This window comes from Borostomias antarcticus (genome assembly GCF_949987555.1).
Source record: "Borostomias antarcticus genome assembly, contig: scaffold_156, whole genome shotgun sequence".
NCBI classification, from domain to species: domain Eukaryota; kingdom Metazoa; phylum Chordata; class Actinopteri; order Stomiiformes; family Stomiidae; genus Borostomias; species Borostomias antarcticus.
In genome coordinates, this window is record NW_028176739.1 from 97,643 (window position 1) to 119,317 (window position 21,675).

The window sequence follows — 21,675 nt, forward strand, 5'->3', positions numbered from 1 at the left end:
AGAACTGTCTAGTCGCTGGTGGGATCCTGACAGCGAGTTCAAACCACTGCATGAAATCAACCCACTACGTCTGAATTATATTGATGAACGAGTAGATCTGGCAGGCAAGCGTGTTGTTGATATTGGTTGTGGCGGAGGCATTCTCTGCGAATCAATGGCTCGCAGAGGTGCTGATGTAACTGGCATCGATATGGGAGAAGCGCCCCTCTCCGTTGCCCACCTACACAGCATGGAAAGTGGAGTTGACGTCGACTATCGTCAAAGCACAGCCGAGGAGCTGGCAGAAGAAATGCCAGGACAGTTTGATGCCGTTACCTGTTTGGAAATGTTAGAGCACGTCCCCTACCCAGCTTCAGTGATCAGGGCTTGCAGCAAACTCCTAAAGCCAAAAGGACAGATATTTTTTGCGACCATTAACCGCAACACAAAATCCTTTCTCTTTGCCATTGTAGCCGCGGAATACATGCTCAAACTCCTGCCAAAAGGAACACATGAGCACAGTAAATTTATAAAACCCAGTGAGCTGAGCTGGGATATGAGAAAAGCTGGTCTCAATATTCATGATATGACAGGAATGACATACAACCCGCTGACCAAAGTATATCGACTCAACCCAAAGAATGTAGATGTCAATTATCTAATCTATGGCTCCAAACCGGCTGAACATTAACACAAATAACATGTTGTGTTGATGGTGCAAGCCATAGCCAATTAATCAGAAAATGATAGAACTTCTGGTTACCGGCATCACGACAACAACAATGAGCAAGAGTAATGCTTATGAAAGCCATTGAAGGCGTTTTTTTTGATCTTGACGGCACCATGCTTGATACTGCAGAAGACTTTGTCATCACCGTTAACCAGATGCTAACCGATCACAGACATCCAGAACTGGATGGTCAGGTGATCAGACGGCATGTGTCGGCCGGTTCCAGAGCACTGATGCAGTTGGCATTTAACATTCCCATCGGAAAAGAGCTGGAGCAGAAAAGGGCGCTGTTTCTGGAGTATTATTACCAGCATATCCAAGATCAGAGTCGCTCAACTTTTGCCCACCCATACCCAGGTATTCTGCTATTGATAGATGAGCTCAAGCATCGCAATATAGCTTGGGGTATAGTCACCAACAAGCCCAAGGCCTACGCCCTTGCTCTTATACGACAGACCGGCCTGCTTGATAAAAGTCATTCCATTGTTTGTCCGGAAGATGTCAAAAGAGCGAAACCTGATCCGGAATCCCTGATACTGGCCTGCAAGCAAGCCCAATGCTCACCAGAACACAGTCTCTATATTGGCGACCATGCCCGTGACATCGAAGCAGGAAAGAGAGCTGGCATGACAACTGTTGCCGCCCATTATGGCTATATTGCAGAAGGAGATGATCCTGAACAGTGGCAGGCAGATCTCAACATTGACAATGTCATACAGCTACATGATTGGTTTAAGCAATTTAATTGGGTGATTCCTGCCGATAGATCACTAGCCTGAGGTAATAGTTTGTACGTTGTGTTAACCAAAAGAATTGAATACAGTTCCTTTGATACGACAATGCAGCCGCTAAAACATCAGGGGTTTTGATATATCAGGTAACGAAAAAGAAACAGTTCTATGGTGATATAACGTTGTCAAGCCAATAACTGCATAACACCGTCCCTTTTTCGTTACCTAATATAATGAGAGTTCGAAGAGATAATCACTTGCGCTGCATAAGCTTCAGCCTTTTTGTACATATTGTATGTTACAGGGAAATAGTGATTTTAGTACTTTATTGTCTGGCAAAGGCTACGAATGAACCATTGAGCATTTTTTAAAAACATCACTATGACTCAAGCCATTAAAATCCAAGGGATGTAGCCAAAATTTAAGCGTCGAACTCACGTTAATATATCGAAAACCAAGATGTTTTAGCAGCTGCATTGTTGTATCAAAAGAGCCGCACCAAAAAGCATTACCACCAATGCCATTATAGCAACCATGGCAGAGAGATGGCGTTTTCATAGTGAGGATTTTAACCATGTTTAAATACCAAGCTCCCCAAGACCTGCTCAAGGAAAAAGTTATACTGGTTACCGGGGCTGGCAGTGGTATTGGCAGAGTTGTAGCACTAACATACGCTCGTCACGGTGCTACCGTTGTCCTGATGGGCCGTAATACTGAAAAACTGGAAGCGGTTTATGATGAAATAGAACTTAACCAGTGGCCGCAGCCTGCCATTTCTCCATTAAATCTAGAAAGTGCTGGCGATATAGATTTCATCAACCTTGCTGAAACTATTGAAAATGAATTCGGCCGGCTGGATGGATTACTCCATAACGCCAGCCTTCTTGGTGATTTAAAACCTATCAGCCAATACCCTACGGAAACTTGGATGCGAATCATGCAGGTCAACCTGAACTCTGCATTCATAATGACACGAGAATTATTGCCTTTACTCAGACTATCTGAAAAAGCATCCGTCATTTTTACTTCATCAAGCGTCGGTCATATAGGTAGGGCTCACTGGGGGGCTTATAGCGTTTCAAAATTTGCCACAGAAGGCATGATGCAGATAGTTGCTGATGAAGAGGATGGAATCAGCTCTGTCAGAGCCAACAGTATCAACCCAGGTGGTACCAGAACAACCATGAGAGCTAACGCATTCCCGGGCGAAGACCCGCAAAGCTTGCCAGCCACGGAAGACATCATGCCCATTTATCTCTATCTAATGGGAGGTGAGAGTCAACACATCAATGGCCAAGCTTTTCATGCCCAAAAGCCACGAAACAGCACGCACAAACCATGATGATCAATCATGGATTTAAACGAAAAATTTAACTCCTTTGTCAATAGAAAGGAACTTATTCGTCAACAAACTGAGAGCAAAGTCTTCCATAAGCTATCAAATTCATTTTCTATTCTGTACCTGTCAATTTAAACGCAACATAATGATGAGACCATGACTACATGGGCAAGAAAGCCTTGACAGTTCTATTGCTCACGCAGCTACTTATTACCGTAAAATCCTTAGTTGCCAACAGCTATGAACAAAAAGATTTAAACAATGAAATAATTATTACTGAAAATTAGCAACAGCATCCAAGAGAATATGCGCTTATCAACATCAAAGTTTCAACACTACTGCCTACTAGTTAGAAAGAATTATGCCAAAGATACCTGATGGCAAAAATGCTGCAATTGTCACAAATATTGATGATACGTTAATCCCAAGCACAGCCTATTTCAGCAGCATAGTTGATACCAATGAGTCCAGAATCATAGAGCGGTCGAGATTCTGGTGGAATCATCAGGATGCAACTGCTTTACCAAGCTCAGTCTACTTCCTGCAGAAAGCCAACAGAATTGGTGTAGATATATTTTACATCAGTGAGCGACTTAATGATGCTAAAACAGTCACACTTGCAAGTTAAAAAGTATGGGATATCCAGTACGTAATAAAAGTCATATCATGCTGTAAAATGAAAAGAATGTAACCATTAGCAAGAAAGATAAACTACGCCACATTATTGACATGGGTTATTACCACGTCATGTTTTTGGGAGATCAGCTGGAAGACCTTGGAGAAGTAACCAAGGTACTTTACCTAATGAAGAAACCATGGGTTTCTCAAAATCAGAATAAATTCGGCATTGAATGGTTTATGTTACCTAACCCCGTCTATGGTTTTTGGGAAGAAGCAACAGCCAGTGACTACAATACACTGAACCCTGAGGAAAACCATAAGGCTAGAGTACGGGAAACCAAGTCTGAAAATGTATTATTGGATGTTCCTAAGAATTACCACCAACAACTAATAGTGGCTGATCTTTGGGTTAGACAATCTGCAAACTTCAATGCTACAGCACTCCAAGCATACAATCTTGCCAATAAAGCACCGGAGCTCCCAGAAAACCAGAAAACCAGAAAACCAGAAAACCAGAAAACCAGAAAACCAGAAAACCAGAAAACCAGAAAACCAGAAAACCAGAAAACCAGAAAACCAGAAAACCAGAAAACCAGAAAACCAGAAAACCAGAAAACCAGAAAACCAGAAAACCAGAAAACCAGAAAACCAGAAAACCAGAAAACCAGAAAACCAGAAAACCAGAAAACCAGAAAACCAGAAAACAAAAAACAAAAAACAAAAAACAAAGCTACTGTTGTAGATATTCGCGAAACGCTAATTGATTACCCACATATTCACTGAACTCTCACTCTGTGTCAGACATTTTCATGACCTGCAGAAAAGATGAAGAACTTTGAAATGCAATTCGACGCCTCTTCTGTTCCTTGGGCCAGAAAGTTTTTAAATAAAGCGGCACCATTTGGTTACGAAATATTTTATTTAACTGCTAGAGAACATTCATCAGCCAAGCTAGGCCACAAAGAGAATATTAGGGCCTTTACTTTGAGACAACTGAAGTATAACGGATTTCCCAAAGTTTCGCCAACCCATCTGCTCAATAGCTCAAAGTACTGCCATAGGAACAAAAAAACTCCGGTAAAGAGTACCAGCACAAAGCAATTACGCCCGGAAAGATCGATGGCAAGCACTACAATGTCCGACTATTTATCTGTGACCTCCTATATGATATTGACCTGAAAGAACAGGGTTTATCACCATTTGATAAATCATCCGTAAAGAAAACCAAGGTCCAGTATGGGATAAAGTACTTCATTATCCCCAACCCAGTCAATAAAACTTATATGAGGAAATTTTATTCAAAAGTTGCAGAAAAAGGCATCTGTCAGATGAGCGAGCAGAAGCGTTCAGACATTCGCAAAAGTCTGGTTGAAAACTGGCCAGAAAAAGACCTCTACAAGGCCGTTCAGCTCTAGGTTCTGTTGACACGCAGCTATGTTCTGCTTTTATTACTTTTCCAAAAAGTCGAATATCCCCTAATGTTCAAGAGCTTCAGCCAATGCAACCATATAACCAAACTCTAGAAAACCGAGATTAACGCCCAATTTACACGTCGCTAGCCGCAAAATTTAGCATATGAACGTTAGTTAAACTAAGATAATCCCTTGCACTACAATGGCTTAAGCCTTTTTGTACTTTATTGTCTGACAAAGGCTCCGAAGGAGCCATTGGGCACTTTTCAAAAAACATCACTATGCCTAAAGCCATTAAAATCCAAGAGCTGTAGCCAAAATTGAAGCGTCAAACCCACGTTAATTATTTCACTTAGCGGTAACCTAGATATCACTGGGGGCTTTTTTGAATGACAGATTAGTTGTCTATACCATTGTGATTCACAATGTTATTCAGAAATTATCCACATCACAGAATACACTGACAATATACACGTGAGCCTCCAGTGCGTTATCTCTGTTTGGTATCAGAAAGATAGCTAAGTGACTGGGGCTCACCTGTCTTTCACCATAGAACTCTCATTCCTTACCTTCAATTGCTATGTCTTCCTTGGATATTTTCGACTCAGTACGAGAACGACAATTGTAATAGCCTGTTCAGAATATCGACATAACCAAGCACATGGCATGATACTGAAGCTATCCTGATGGTATCTAACAAACAAGAATCTTAAAGTCTTTCTCTCACACAGTAGGCTGGCGCATTTTTTAAGATGGCAGGCTCCTCTTTAAACCTCGCTACTTCTTTTACGTATACGTCTCAGCTCGTTGTATACGTGCTCATCATTCTTCTAGACTTTTTCAAATGCCTTAGGTCGATAATACTTGGCAATCCATGTATGCATAGTATTAACGTAAACAACAAAATCTCTGGCTGTTTCAGTTACTACCTGATCTGATTCTACAGCCAGTTTCACAGCTGATTAATTTAACTCTGTCGTATAGGTTTTAACTTTCTTTTCTGATATTGTGACACACCTTAGGGCTTTGGATACTACCAGAGTCTGTGTGTACGGATAACTATAACCACTTCAGAGTTGCAACCGAGCACCTGTCACATCATCTGGCATGGAGGAGAGATCTGACGGGAGCTGTAAAGCTACTACCGGTCGTTTGATTAATCCGTTTTCACCACCCACATCAGTAATATCCCTGCCCGTAAAAAACACCTAAAATTTGGATTATCACCCATTGTATTTCCTTCAAGTCAACCACATCTCGCTCTTGATTACTAATAGTCCACTCATTAATTAACGTTAGTTAAACTCTTCAATGTTGGCTACATCCATTGTATTTTAAGGACCTGAGTCATAGTGATGTTTTTTGAAAAGTACACAATGTCTCCTTCTGAGCCTTTGCTAGCCAATAAAGTACTCAAATCACTATTTTCCTAGAACATGAATATATACAAAAAGGCTTAAGCCTGTGTAACGCATGGGATTATCTCGCCTAACTCACGTTAATTGCCTAGAAACAGAATACTACCAATCTGGCGGTGGAGTTCTGGTATGCTGTTTCTTCTGATTTGGAAAGAATAGGATTTGTCTTTTTAGCTTATGTCTTGTTCTGTTCTGTAAAGCAGCGTAGACCACAAGGCATAGTGCCATTACCATCAGCAGCGCTTCAATGCGTTCAAGCTTTTTAAGGTAAAGGGCCGACACTAGGAAATTAAGCTCTTCAGAAATCGAAATCCTCTTTCCACATGTTGCTGCGACTTATAGGTAGACCACAATTTACCTGCATTTAGATCGTCCTGATTCAGGTCATGAGTGGCCATAATAAAGCAACCGAGTGAAGCCTGTGAATACTTGTACTTCTCGCATGCTACGAAGCATGATGCTTGTACATGGTATTCCATATGATCAGGCTCACTATCCGTCGATAGACAGCCTTTTTTCCATAGCATGGCTTGCTGATAACCTCTAGCTCTGAGCTTTGACAGTATTCACATTGCTTTTGCCAGAGAGGCAATGCCTTCAAAGCATCATCCCGGCAGAGAAATGCCTTTTTGCCAAGTTTTCCCAGATTACCGGCCTCCTTCAGTGACTTTTCCTGTACCTTTTTGGTCAGCGCTTTCTGATCACTGAGCCTGCGAGTATCATTCAGGGACAAAGCCAAACGTTGCTCAACCTCCCCATAACAAGAAGATATTCCAGTGGAGTAAAAACCCACATGGCCTTCAACAGGCTGCGATGACATCGAAGGCGCTTTTTTAACTAACTCCTTTGAGAATGGTTCCCTAGCGACGACACCACATCCATTAGTGCACCATGATTACGAAAGCTAGAGCATTCCTTATGAAAGTTCCAATACGCCTGCCAATTCCCACTTTAATCCAGTTTGTGTAGCTTACACACAACCTATGCCACTTGCAAACTCCACTTTGCCACACTGTCATTGATCAAATGACGGCAGGCTACCGCAATCACTCCACTGGCAATCAGATAGTCAGCATCCAGCACCTTGTCATAACAGCGCTTGGGTTGTTTTGAAGCTAGTCTGCACACTTATCAATTACCTCACGTTTTGTCAAACCTCTCCTGCTCACACTTTACCGGATTCCCCGGGCCACTTTGTCAGACTCTTCCCTGAGTATCTTCAGGGACCGCTCTGCCACCAAGCTTTCAATAGCCTCATACCCCTTGTCGTGTAAGCAGTGACCGGCTTCTACAGATATTCAAGTACATGGATAAAGTCCATGATTTTGATTACCTTAACTACCTTATTTTTCATAATCTAGGTAATTAGTTCCCGCTGATGAGAATGCCAGTCAATAACAATGACCCACTACCGTTTCTGCTCCGTATCTAGCCTGATAGCTTCCTCGACAACTTCTTCTCTCACGGCTTACACCTCTCTTTCTACACTGGGCCACACTCTCTTATTCCTAGTGGAAGGACGGAATTTAACAACGTTGTCACTCTTCCAATCCATATCCATATCCATATCCATATCCATATCCATATCCATATCCATATCCATAACCGATTCTGCCGTTCGAGAATTGGATTTTACCATATATAACTGTGGCTACCTGTAGCATCGTTTGCGATCTTTCTTCCCTCCATAACTGAGCTTGGAGTGCAGCTTCTGCTGACTCTTTTGCGCGTTCTTCCTAGTTGCTTCCCTTAAACATTCCGGACGCATCACCAAGCCCTTCCCGTCAAAACTTAGGATTGCAGATCTTCTGTTTGCTCAATCACAACCTTGCACTGTTCGTAAAAAACCTCAAAGTCTTTAGCCGTATCTGCTACCAGTTGCATAGCCTGTCGTTTTCCAATCATACTTAGGCAACTCTCACGATGTCGTTGAATCGTTCGATCGGAAGAGCGATCCATCACATCACTGACAATTTTTCCCCTCATGCAATCAAAGTACTTGTCAGTATTGAAGTTTAACTTGGCATCCAGCGGAAACAGCTTTATTGCTTCCGCTGGCTGTAGCTGCAACGCCTAATTACTACGGAACCAAACAATCTAGTCAGTTGTCGGGAAGTATTTTTCCTAACGTGATTTCTCTGCTCACCATCACTACCAGTTACCGCCGATTGCGGCGGCTCATCATTGCCCTGTTTATCCAGATACCCATGGAGTAGAAGACGCAACACTGCATTGCCTTCAGTCCGGATATAGCTCTCTATGGTACCCTGCTCTTGTTGGATAGTGTATTCAAGGTGCTGAATGATAGCGTCCAAATAATCACTAGCTGATGAGAATAATGAATAATCGCTGGTCTTGTCGTAAAATACGTTCACAATAGACGGTGTTATGTAGTTATTGGTTTGACGACGTTATATAACCATAAAACCATCACTTTTTCGTTCCCGGATATATCGCAAACCATGATATTGTAACGGCTACATTGTCGTATCAAAAGAACCACCCCATATGTAATTATTGGTTTGACGACGTTATACAACCATAAACCAGTCTCTTTTCGTTAACAGATACATCGAAAACCATGATGTTTTAACGGCTGCATTGTCGTATCAAAAGAGCCACCCTAAACTCCTTGATATTCATGGGAACTAGCAAGATAAACAGCTGTTTTTTCTGATCGAGAGACTGAATGGTTTTAGCAACATTCAATGGCGCATTCTCTACCAAATAGCGATTTTGAAAGGCCTCTTGGAAGCAGGCCAAGTGTTTTTTGATTGCCGCTGCATGGAGCCATTAATAGAGGAATACCAGCATGATTATCTGTCATTAACTGTAATACCACCTGATTCAAGTCAAGACAGTGATCACGACTATAGCCATAACAGATATGGATGCAGGTAAAGTCATCTGGGTTTTCATCGCTGTTGTAATCACCATACACATACAGGCTAGTACCGGCCATATTCAATGCCATGCAGGGCAGTTTCAGATGATGGAAGGCCTTTGATGGCAAGGTTCAGATACAACTTGCTGACAACAGCGTCATACAAGTCATCAAGAGCCAGTCCAAGACTACTATAGTTTACATGTTCTGGCTGAATGCCTTCTCCAACCAGCCGATTAACAGGCTTGTTTTCGAAAAATTCTGGAACCATATGCACCGTTTTACCGGTAAAACCAAGGCCATAAATAATCATTTCTACAACTGCCTGTCCGATAGTGACATTCCATGCATCAGAGTCATTGGTTATGAGTGCATCAATATATACAGCTCCGAGCATGTTACGGCAACAAAGCCAAGGTGATCCAGACTCTAGATCTGGTACGAAAAGGGCTATATCATAATTTCCCTAGATGTCTTTGGATGTAGTTCCCTTGTTACTACGCCCCATTCATTAGTTCTCCATAATTACGGAGGCTAGAGCATTACTTATGTAAGTTCCAATACACCTGCCAATCTCCACTTTACCTAGGTTAAATCCATACGGTCAGTGATCAAATGGCGGCATGCTCACTCAATGACTCCACTGGCAATCTGATAGCCAGCATCCAACGCTTTGTCATAACAGAGCCTAGGACGGTTTTTTGAAGATAGTCTACACACTTATCAATGGCCTCCAGTTTTTGAGGACCTCTCTTGCTCGAACTTTGCCGGATTCACATGACCACCTTGTCAGACTCTACCCTGAGTATCTTCATGGAACGTATGCCCCACAGCTTTCAATAGCCTCATCCATCCTGTAGTGTAGTAGTGACCGACTTTCCAAAGAAATTCAAGTACATGGATAAAGTCCATGATGATGGTTGCCTTAACTCCCTTCTTTTTCATAATCACGGTAATCAGTTTCTGCTGATGCAGGTGCCAATCAATAACAATGACCACCTGCCGCTTCTGCTCCGGATCTCACCTGAGCGTTTCCTCGAAAGCTTCTTCATATCACGACTTTCACCTATCTTTCCAGACTGACCTACACTCTCTTATTCCTGACTGAAGGACGTAATTTAACACCGTTATCGCTATTCCGATGCACATTCATGACCGATTCTGGCGTTCGCGGATTGAGTTTTACCGTATAAACGGCAGCTACCTGTGCCATTCGTTTGCGATCTTTCTTCTCTACCGAACTGAGCTTGGTTTGCAGCTTCTGCTGACTCTTTTGCTAGTTCTTACTGGTTGATTACCTCAACCCCTCTGGGCGCATCACAAAGTCCTAACCGTCAAAACTTAGGATCTGCAAGTCTTCTGTTCGCTCAATCCCAACCTTGCAGTTCGTAAAAAGGCTCGAAGTCTTAAGCCGTATCCGTTGCCAGTTGCATAATCTGTAGTTTTCCAACCATACTTGGGCTGCTATCACGATGTTGTCTAAACATTATATCATAAGAGAGATCCATCACATAGCTGACACTTTTTTTCCTCATCCATCAGAGTACTGGTCAGTATTGAGGTTTAACTGCACATCCATCGGAAACACGCTAGACTGCTTCCTCTGACTGTAACTGCAACGCCTAACACGACAGAATCCAACAAACTGGTCAGTTGTCTGGAGGTATTTTTCCTAATGTGATTTCTCTGCTCACCGCCACTACCAGTTACCGACGATTGCTGCCGCTCATCATTGGCCTGTTTATCCAGATACCATTGAAGGAAAAGGCGCAACACTTCGTTGCCTTCAGTCCGGATATAGCTCCCTATGGTGTCATGCTCTTGTTGGATAGTGTATCCAAGGTACTGAATGATAGTATCCAAATGATCACGAGCTGGTGAGAAGAATGAATAATCGATGGTATTGGCGTAGGATACGTTCACACTAAACGGTGTTGTGTAGTTATTGGTTTGGCGACGTTATATCGCCATAAAACCGTCTCTTTTTCGTTCCACGATATATCGAAAACCATGATGTTTTAGCGGCTGCATTGTCGTATCAAAAGAGCCTCACCCAATGTCTTTTACAGGTTAGGCATTATGATTCAGGAAAATATCAATTGTGCTGGTGAAAAGCAGATTAATAGAATAACTGAACACTGTGGTCACTAACCAGTAAATGGAACTTAGCCAGCCAAACCACTGTTATTGAGCACTCAACACACCATCGCCACCGGACTTTACCGAACTACCTCTTGAGGATGCCATGGCGGAACTCATCTGTGAGATGGGTTAGCAATGGCCATATGCGGGCAGCACAAAGAATCAGCGCTGGCTGTTTTATACTTGGGACCAAGAGTCAAAGAGGTTCTGGCCAGCAACTTTAGTAAAAGAACCAGTCAGACACTAGGTAAGCTACTAAAAAAGCTGCAGCCGGATACAGGCGAGATCATCTTTATCTGTGCTGATGGATGGGAGTCCTATGTGGCATAGCGTGCCAGATGACAAGCATGTCGTTGGTAAGCACTCTACCCAACAAATAGAGCGAGCAAACCTGAATATAAGAACTATGACCGAGCGCTTAGCAAGAAGAACGATCTGTTACCCTCTTCTGAAGAAATGCATGACCAAGTTATCAGAAAATATCTGTATCGTGAGCATTACCAACTAAACTGAAGCGTGACCTTAATTTAACCAAAATAGTCATGCATAACTTTCATGTAACTAAAAAAATAATATCCCCATCAGTCACCATGAGGGACTGATTAGTTTTTATACACTGATATACGCTATGTTTGACTTTTCTTACTTACCTGAAAATTCGAACATCCCATGATTTTCAAGGGCCTCAGCCAATACTACCATACGATCAAACTCTGTAAGACCTAGAATAACGCCAAATATGCACGTTGATAACCGCCAGATTAAGCATAATTGCGTTGCGTTAGCGTACACTATATTACGATGTAACCCTTGGTAAGTCAGAGATTTTAAACTTTAATGACCTCTAAAAAAATCGAATATTTCGTGTTAATACATGCTAGGCTACCATGCGGTAGCCTGCTATGCTTTATGAAAAACTAGAGGCGTCTATAATTTCCAAAATGATTCATTGGAGGTTCATTCGGCCAATGTCAAAACACATTCACAAACAGAGTATTGATCAGCTTCTGTTGTCCACCATCCCCCGGTCCATGCCCCATCCTCTCTTGTACATCGAGAGGGACAGCTGTCCCGCGCATGATCATCACTCCAGATAGGATCATGATTTCCCGTTGTAAACCGTGGCAGTTTGTAACACGTACATACCGAGTGTGCAGAATCAATCTTGCTCCAATGCCCTGTCCACAACCCAAACTCACCAAAACAACGGTCACTACATTCTACTTCCACATTTTGCGGGTATGGAATCGCATTGTCATTATCCGTTGTAAACATCTCAGGGGAATCAGCATTGCCAAAGATAGAGTAAAAGATGAGGATTAAAAATAATCGTTTATAGCTCATGATTTGCTGACCTGATTGCTGTTAATTGATAAAAACACATATCTGAGAAAACACAGGTTAGACATAGGGTCTATTTAACCCCTCAATACAGAGTCAACTCCAAAATGTAACCAGACATAAGTATTGTAGAAGCTGGATTTCGCATAATGTAATTCGATATTCTTATAAACATAAACGTAGTAATATTTTTTGACATTAACGAAGTACCTAGAGCTATAGATTTAAATTACATCGTTATTTTATCTCCATATTCAAAATCTTTCTCAAAAAGCCAGTAAAAACACACTCCATTTGGATGGCTTGGCGATCAACCTTCAACCATGCAATTTCTGCCGGAACCTTCAAGGCTTGAACTTTTCAAGACTAGCCCGCCTGAAGACCTTTCCACACTGATCGCAACCAATGAAATGTATACTATATCAACGAACTATGTTCTCTCATTAAACTTATTTTGGTATGGTTCCCTTGCTACGACGCCTCATTCATTAGTTCTCCATGATTACGAAGACAAGAGCATCCCTTGTGTGAAGTTCCAATACACCTGCCAATCTCCACTTGAATCCAGTAAGCATAGCTTCAACACAGCCTATGCCACTTGCAAACTCCACTTTGGCACACGGTCATTGACCAAATGGCAGCAAGCTCCCTCAATGACTCCACTAGCAATCGGATAGCCAGCATCCAGCGCCTTGTCATAGCAGAGGCTCAGACGGTTTTTTTGAAGATAGTCTGCACCATGATCAATAGCCTCACGTTTTGTCAGACCTCTCTTGCTTATACTTTGCCTGATTCCCATAGCCACCTTGTCAGACTATTCCCTGAGTATCGTCAGGGACCGTTCTGCCACCCAGCTTTCAATAGCCTCATCCCTTTGTCTGGTAAACAGTGACCGGCTTGTCACGGGTATTCAAGTACATGGATAAAGTCCATGATGTGATTACTTTAACTCCGTTCTTTTTCATAATCACGGTAATCAGTTTCCGCTGATGAGGGGCCCATCAATAACAATGACCCACTGCCGTTGCTGCTCAGGATCTCGCCTGAGCGCTTCCTCGAAAGCTTCTTCTATCACGGCTTCTGCCTCTCTTTCTACACTGACCCACACTCCCTTATTCCTAGCTAGAGGACGTAATTTAACAACGTTGTCGCTCTTCCGATCCATAACCATGACCGATTCTGCCGTTCGATAATTTGGTTTTACCGTATAACCGGTGACTACCAGTGCAATTCGTTTGCTATCTTTATTCTCTCCATGACTAAGCTTGGTTTGCAGCTTCTGTTGACTCTTTTGCGCGTTCTTCTTGGTTGCTTCCATCAACCATTCCTAGCGCATCACCAAGCCCTTACCGTCAAAACTGAGGATCTGGAGGTCTTCTGTTTGCTCAATCCCAACCTTGGACTGTTCGTAACAAGCCTCAAAGTTTTGAAACGTATCCGCTACCAGTTGCATATCCTGTCGTTTTCCAACCATACTCGGGCAACTCTAACAATGTCGTTTAATCGTTCAATCATAAGAGCAATCCATCACATCGCTAACAATTTTTCCCTCATGCCACCAGAGTACTTGTAAGTATTGAGGTTTAACTAAGCATCCAGCGGAAACACTTAGATTGCTTCCTCTGACTGTAACTGCAACGCCTAACACGACAGAATCCAACAAACTGGTCAGTTGTCTGTAGGTATTTTTCCTAATGTGATTCCTTTGTTCTCCGTAACTACCCGTTACCGACTATGGCTGCGCCTTATCATTGGCCTGTTTATCCAGATACCCTTGGAGGAGAAAGCGCAACACTTCATTGCCTTCAGTCCATATATAGCTCTCTATGATACTATGCTCTGGTTGGATAGTGGATTCAAAGTGATGAATGATAGCGTTCACATAATTCCGGCAGGTGAGAAGAATGAATAATCGATGATGTTGGAGTATGATGCGTTCACAAGATACGGTATTATGTAGTTATTGGTTTGACGACATTATATAGCCATAAAACCCTCCCTTTTTCGTTACCTGATATATCTAAAACAATGATGTTTAAGCGGCTGCATTGTCGTATTAAAAGAACCACACCCTATGGAGTTATTGGTTTGACAACGTCATATAACCATAAAACCGTCTCTTTTTCGTTACCTGATATATCGAAACCATGCTGTTTTAGCGCTGCATTGTCGTACCAAAAGAGCCCACCCGTTGGTATTGATGGGCACTAAATTAGCGGAAACTGATTTCCGTGATTATGCAAAACAATGGAGTTAAGGCAACCATCATTGTTGACTTTACCCATATACTTGAATATGTGGAAGGAAAGCCACTCGTTGCCTACACGACAATGGGGATGAGAATATTGAAAGTTTGATGGCAGAACGGTCCCTGAAAATACCTATGGGAGAGTCTAACAAGGTGGCCAAGGGAATCCGGCAAAGTGCGAGCAAGAGAGGTCTGACACAACGTAAGGCCATTGATAAGTGTACAGACTATCTTCAAAAAAACCGTCCGAGGCTATGCTATGACAAGGCGCTGGATGCAGGCTATCCAATTGCCAGTGAAGTCATTGAGGGAACTTACCATCATTGGATCAATGACCGTATGGAACTCACCTTGGTAGAGTGTAGTTTGCAAGAATCAGAGGTTGTGTTCAAGCTACGCTCACTGGATTAAAGTGAATATTGGCAGGCGTATTGGAACTTCCACAAGGAATGCTCTAGTCTTCGTAACCGTAGAGAACTAATGAATGGGGCGCGTAGCTAGGGAACTGCACCCAAAAGACAAAGCTGATTCTTTCCAAATCAGAAGAAAAAGACCCCCATACCACAACCTCAGAAAGGTATTATCCTGTTTTCAGGACATTAATTAGTTAACGATCAATAATCAAGAGCACATGTGGTTGGCTTGAAAGAAATACAATGTACGATCATACAAATTCCATGCGTTTGTTACGAGTGAGTGTACTCCTGATAGTGGTGATGAAAGACAGATATACACATTAGGCTATGGTCTATTCATGCCACTGAGCCTTCCAGAGCGACTGAGCATACGAAGGAGAATATTGGCACTACGGCTGGCCTTATTGTCTTTAATTGAAATGTTGCTGGCTACTTTGATCAGTCCCTTGATTAGATTCCTGCCGTAAGCTGGGCCTTGTCTTTGTCCGTCATTATGCTGGTCTTTGTAGCCATCTCAGGTTTCTGTCTTAAAAAAAACCAGTGATGTATCAGAAGCCACTCCACAGACAGCCTGAATCTGTTAATATCGAAACTGGTATGGCCCTACCATATCCGTTTTTTAATAGAACTGTTTCAGGTCCTTATCATTTATGAGCGATACCGTTTACATGGAGATGGCCCACTCCCTATCCAAATTATCAAAGTGTGTACGCCTTCAAGTGGGCTGCCTTCTGGTAAAGGATGGAAGGGTGCTCTCCACCGGTGTTAATGGTACACCTTCCGGCTACATCAACTGTAATGAAGCCGCATATGAAGAACACCACTCGTGGTCTCTCAGACATGAAATCCACGCTGAGCTCAATGCCCTAATATGGGCAGCGAGACTGGGTACACCTATCGAAGGTGCCACCGCTTATGTAACCCACAGCCCCTGTGATCAGTGCACCAAAAATCTGCTGGCAGCTGGTGTTGCGCGTATCGTTTATGACGTTCAATACTATCGCAACCATCATGAGGAGCTGTCTCAGTTCTGTCGGGAAAACGGCGTAGCCATAGAGCAGGTATCCATTAAAAAATAACCTCATATTTAATTGCCAGTTAACTATGCTCCACGTAATAGGTTACTTTTTTAGAGGTCATGAAAGTTTAAAATCAAGACTTAACAATGGGTATATCGTAACTAGTGTAGGTGTAGTGCAACATAATTATGCTTAATCTGGCGGCTATCGGCGTGTAAGTTTGACGTTATTCTTGGTTTTCCATAGTATGGACATATAGACGTATTATCTGAAGACCATGCAAATCATGGGATGTTCGACTTTCTTGGGAAGTAAGAAAAGTCGAACATGGAATTGTACTGCATAATAACTGTCTTGCACCACCAATATCAGGAATATACCGGCTTGTAAAAAACACCTACAATTTGGATGATCATTCATTGCCTTTCCTTCAAGCCAACCACATGTCGCTCTTGATTATTGATCGTTAACTAATTAACTCTATGAAAACAGAATAATACCCATCTGGAGGTGATGTTCTGACATGGCTTTTTTCTTCTGATTTGGAAAGACCGGCTTTGTCTGTTGGGTATGGCTCTCTCGTTACGACGCTCCATTTATTAGTTCCCCATAATTACGAAGACAAGAGCATTCCTTATGTAAGTTACAATACACTTGGCAGTCTCCACTTGAATCCAGTGAGCGTAGCTTCAACACAGCCTATGCCCCTTGCAAACTACACTTTGCCATAGTTAGATCCATACGATAATTGATCAAATTGCGGCAAGTTCCCTCAGTGACTCCACTGGCAATAGGATAGCCAGCATCCAGCGCCTTGTCATAACAGAGCTTGAGACGGTTTTTTTGAAGATAGTCTGCACCCTTATCAATGGCCTCACATTTTATCAGACCTCTCTTGCTCACACTTTACCGAATTCCCATGGCCACCTTGTCAGACTCTACCATGAGTATCTTAAGGAACGTTCTGTCACCCATCTCTCATCAATAGCCTCATCCCATTATCATGTGAGCAGTGACTGGCTTTCCATAGATATTTAAGTACATTGATAAAGTCCATAATGATGGTTGCCTTAACTCCCTTCTTTTTCATAATCCCAGTAATTAGTTTCCGCTGATGAGCGTGCACATCAATAACAATGACCCACTGCCATTTCTGTTCCTGATCTCGCCTGAACGCTGCCTAGAAAGCTTCTTCTATCACGACTTCAACCTCTCTTTCTACACTGGCCAACACTCTCTTATTCCTTTGAAGGACGGAATTTAACAACGTTGTTTCTCTTCCGATCCATATCCATGACAGATTCTACCATTCGAGGATTTAGTTTTACTGTATAAAAATGTGACTACCAGTGCCATTCGTTGGCGATCACCAGTTGCATAGTCTGTCGTTTTCCAACCATACTGTGGCAACTCTCACGATGTAGTTTAATCGCTCGATCATAGGAACGATACATCACATAGCTGACAACTTTTTCCCTCATGCCATCAGAGTACTTGTCAGTATTGAGATTTAACTTAGCATCCAGTGGGAACACGCTGGATTGCTTCCTAGGGCTGTAACTGCGACGCCTGACTACAACAGAACCAAACAAGCTGGTCAGTTGTTTGGAGGTATTTCCCCTGACCTGATTTTTCTGCTCACCGTCGCTACCAGTTACCAACGATTGCTGCTACTCATCATTGGTCTGCTTATCTATGATACCCTTGGAGGAGAAGGCGCGACACTTCGTTGCCTTCAGTCTGGATATAGCTATCTATGGTGGCATGCTTTTGTTGGAGAGTGGATTCAAAGTGCTGAATGATAACCTACACATGATCACGAACTGGTGAGAAGAATGAATAATCGAGGGTATTGCCGTAGAATGCGTTCACAAGAGACGGTGTTATGGAGTTATTAGTTTTGCGACATTATATCACTACACCTGATTACCATCTTACCTAAGCATCATTCTCGTCTAAACTTACGACACTGCTTTTCCTTGAAGTAGCAGGTGCATCATGACCAAGAACAAAATTCAGTTTCAGTAAAGACATGATCCTTGTGGAGTTCTTTCAGCAATATGGCCAAGAACAACAATGCCGTGCTAGGTTTTTCCAATGCCGGTGACCTAATTGGTTTGAATGTCCTCTGTGTTGTTGTCGAGAGTATTACATCATAAAAACCAGTGAACTCTACCAGTGCAATCGATGCCGTCACCAGACATCATTGACCAGTGGCACCATTATGGAAGATAGCAAACTGCTCTTTGCTACTTGGTTCCTAGGCATGTTTTTAATGACTCAAACCAATAGTGGCATATCGGCCCTAGAGCTCTAGAGACAACTGGAAATCTCTTATAATGCTGCTTGACTCTAGAAGCACAAGCTTATGCAAGTAATTAAAGAACGTGATGACAGCCGTCATCTGCAGGGACATGTTCATATGGATGATCCCTACTGTTGTGATGAAAAACATGGAGGCAAACGTGGAAGAGGTTCTGAAAACAAACACCAATTTGTTGCCGCCGTGCAAACCAACGAGGAAAACTACCAGCTGTATATACGTTTCAGCATGGCCACCAGTTTCCGAGAAAAGGAGCTGGACCTCTGGGCACAAACCCAACTCGGTTATCATCACTGCAGTGTTGTCAGTGATGGCCTAGGTGCATTCACAGAAATAGCCAACACCGAACACCAACATACACCAGTGGTGACAGGTGGTGGTCACGAATCGATGGATAATAAGTTGTTCCCGTGAGTCAACACCATGATAGGGAACGTCACAAATTCTCTGAAAGGCAGTTACCACAATATTAACCATAAGCATCTGCCAAGATACCTTGCTGAATATGGCTATCGATTCAAACCGGTGCTTTGATTTGAAAGCAATGGTATCAAGGTTTGGTTGAGTTACATAGCTGCGCGAACTTACTCCATGCCCGCAAGGCTCATTAAGCTGAATGATGAACAATGGTAATCAGATCACCATAAAACCGTCTATTTTTCGTTACATATATATCGAAAACCATGATGTTTTAACAGATGCATTGTCGTATCAAAAGTCCGCACCCATTATGTTTCCAGGGAATTAATGAGTTACCGATAAATAATCAAGAACGCCATGTAGTTGGCTTGAAGGAAAGACAATGTACAATCATCCAAATTTAAGATGTTTTTTACTAGTCGGTATATTCCTGACATGGTTGGTGAAAGACAGTGACGGAGTATTCCGCAAATAACCTTACGCCGTCTCTTCGTAATAAAGACAAGGTGCTACTATCAATCCCATCACGTATGGGCCAGACTCTTGTAATCCCGTATTCGGTGTCTTTCCCGTTTTTTGGTCGAAACATAAAGATTCGCTACCGTCGCCACGGTAAAACCTCTGCGAGTCAACCAAGCATGCCGTGGGTTTATCCGATGTTAATTAACGTGAGTTAGACGAGATAATCCCTTGTGCTACATAGGTTTAAGATTGTGGTGCATATTCATGTTACTTAAAAAGAGTGATTTGAGTACTTTATCGTCTGGTAAAGACTCCTAAGGAGATATTGGGCACTTTACAAAAAACATAACTACAATTAAAACACTTTAAAGTCAAGGGCTGTAGCCAACATTTAAGCGTCTAACTCACGTTAATTAACGTGAGTTAGACGGTGTAAGACAGGTGAGCACTAGCCACTTTAGCTATCTTTCTGATACCAAACCATAGATAACGAACTGGAGGCTCCAGTCTATTATCAGTGGATTCTGTGATGTGGATGATTACTGCATAACATTGTGAATCACACTGGCATAGACAACTCATCTGCCATTACAAAAAGCCTACAGTAATATCAAACTATCGCTCAGTGAAATAATGACCATCATCATCTATTTTCATCAGAGTGCCTTTCGCAATTTCAAGCACTACTTCCAGCGACTGATCACACAACCTAAATCAGACTATTCCCCGAACTTGGTACCCTATAATAGCTTTATAGAACTCATGAAATAGGCTTTGATACCACTGACGGTTTATCTAAAGTCTCAGCGCATGGGACAACCAACTGGCCTGTAATTCATTGATTCTACACCCATCGTTGTCTGTGACAACCACAGGATCAACAACCACAAGGTCTGCAGTGAAGAGGCTAACGTAGGACAACATCTACAGGTTGGAAATTTAGTTTTAAGTTACATCTTATCATTAACCATCTTGGAGAAATTCTATCATATTGCCTGACAAAGGCTAACACCGATAACCGTAGACCAGTACCAGATCTCATCGAAGAGTTAACTGGTTGGATTTATGGAGATAAGGGCTACGTCTCTGGGAAGTTAGTAGCCTAGTTGCATGAGAAAGGCCTGAACTTGGTAAATAAAGTCAGGGAAAATATGAAGCCAAAAGAGCTAAAGACCTTTGATAAAGTATAGAAAGCGTAAATGATCAGTTGAAGAATATTTTGCAGATCGAACAGACTAGGCACCGCTCACCATTTAACTTTGCTGTAAACCTGATGGCAGTACGTATTGGCTATGTACGAAAGCCCAGACAGCCGAATATTGATACTTAGGTACGAACAAAAGGTGTACCAATAGCTTTCTAGCGTCGAACTCACGTTAATTAGGAATCTACAAAACTACGGGCAAGACAGGATTAACTCTTAGTACTATAGTCGCCAGAAAAAATAAGTACCGGTCTGCTATCCGTGCTGCAATCTACACCAAATCCAAAAAACAGTTTCTGATCTGCAAAAACTGCTGGAAAAGCAAATTCTTATTCTTGATGGTGCCATGGATACCATGATTCATGACTACAAACTGGGGGAAGCAGTTTACCGTGGCGCGCACTTTACCCATCATACTTGTGATGTAAGAGGCAACAACGACCTTATGGTACTGACCCGTCCTGATCTCATTCAACAGATTCACAGGAAATATCTCAAAGCTGGTGCAGATATACTAGAAACCAACACCTTCAACGCCACCGCCATTGCCATGGCAGATTCCCAGATAAAAGATCTGGTACCGAAAATCAACCTAGAAGCAGCGCGACTGGCCCTGGAAGTGGCCGACTAGTTCACAAGAACCAATCCGGATAAGCCACACTTTGTTACTGGTGTTTTGGGGCCAACAAATCGTACTGCCTCTATCTCACCTGATGTCAATAATCCAAGCTATCGCAATACCAGTTTCAATTAACTGGTTACTGCCTATCAGCAGGCAGCACTGGCACTGATCAAAGGTGGTTATGATATTCTGTTGATTGAAACTATTTTTGACACACTGAATGTCAAAGCATCTATCTATGTGGTCAAAGACCTTTTTGATCAGCTTGGTTTCTCTTCCTCAATCATGATTACCGGTACTTCCGGACAAACACTTTCCAGTCAGACTACATAAGCCTTTTGAAACTCGGTAGAATACACCCCAC

General features: G+C 42.4%; 1 protein-coding gene across 1 annotated transcript; it reads left to right on the forward strand.

Moving 5' to 3' along the window:
• Nucleotides 1–822: 822 nt before the first annotated feature.
• Nucleotides 823–21,320, forward strand: LOC311328169 (N-acetylmuramic acid 6-phosphate phosphatase-like; the record flags this gene model as incomplete). The annotated part of the gene is made up of 3 exons (XM_084462181.1): nt 823–1,419; nt 16,203–16,322; nt 21,168–21,320. 3 exons carry the CDS (start codon nt 823–825, stop codon nt 21,318–21,320), a joined length of 870 nt encoding a protein of 289 aa, XP_084318307.1.
• Between the last annotated feature and the right edge of the window lie 355 nt (nt 21,321–21,675).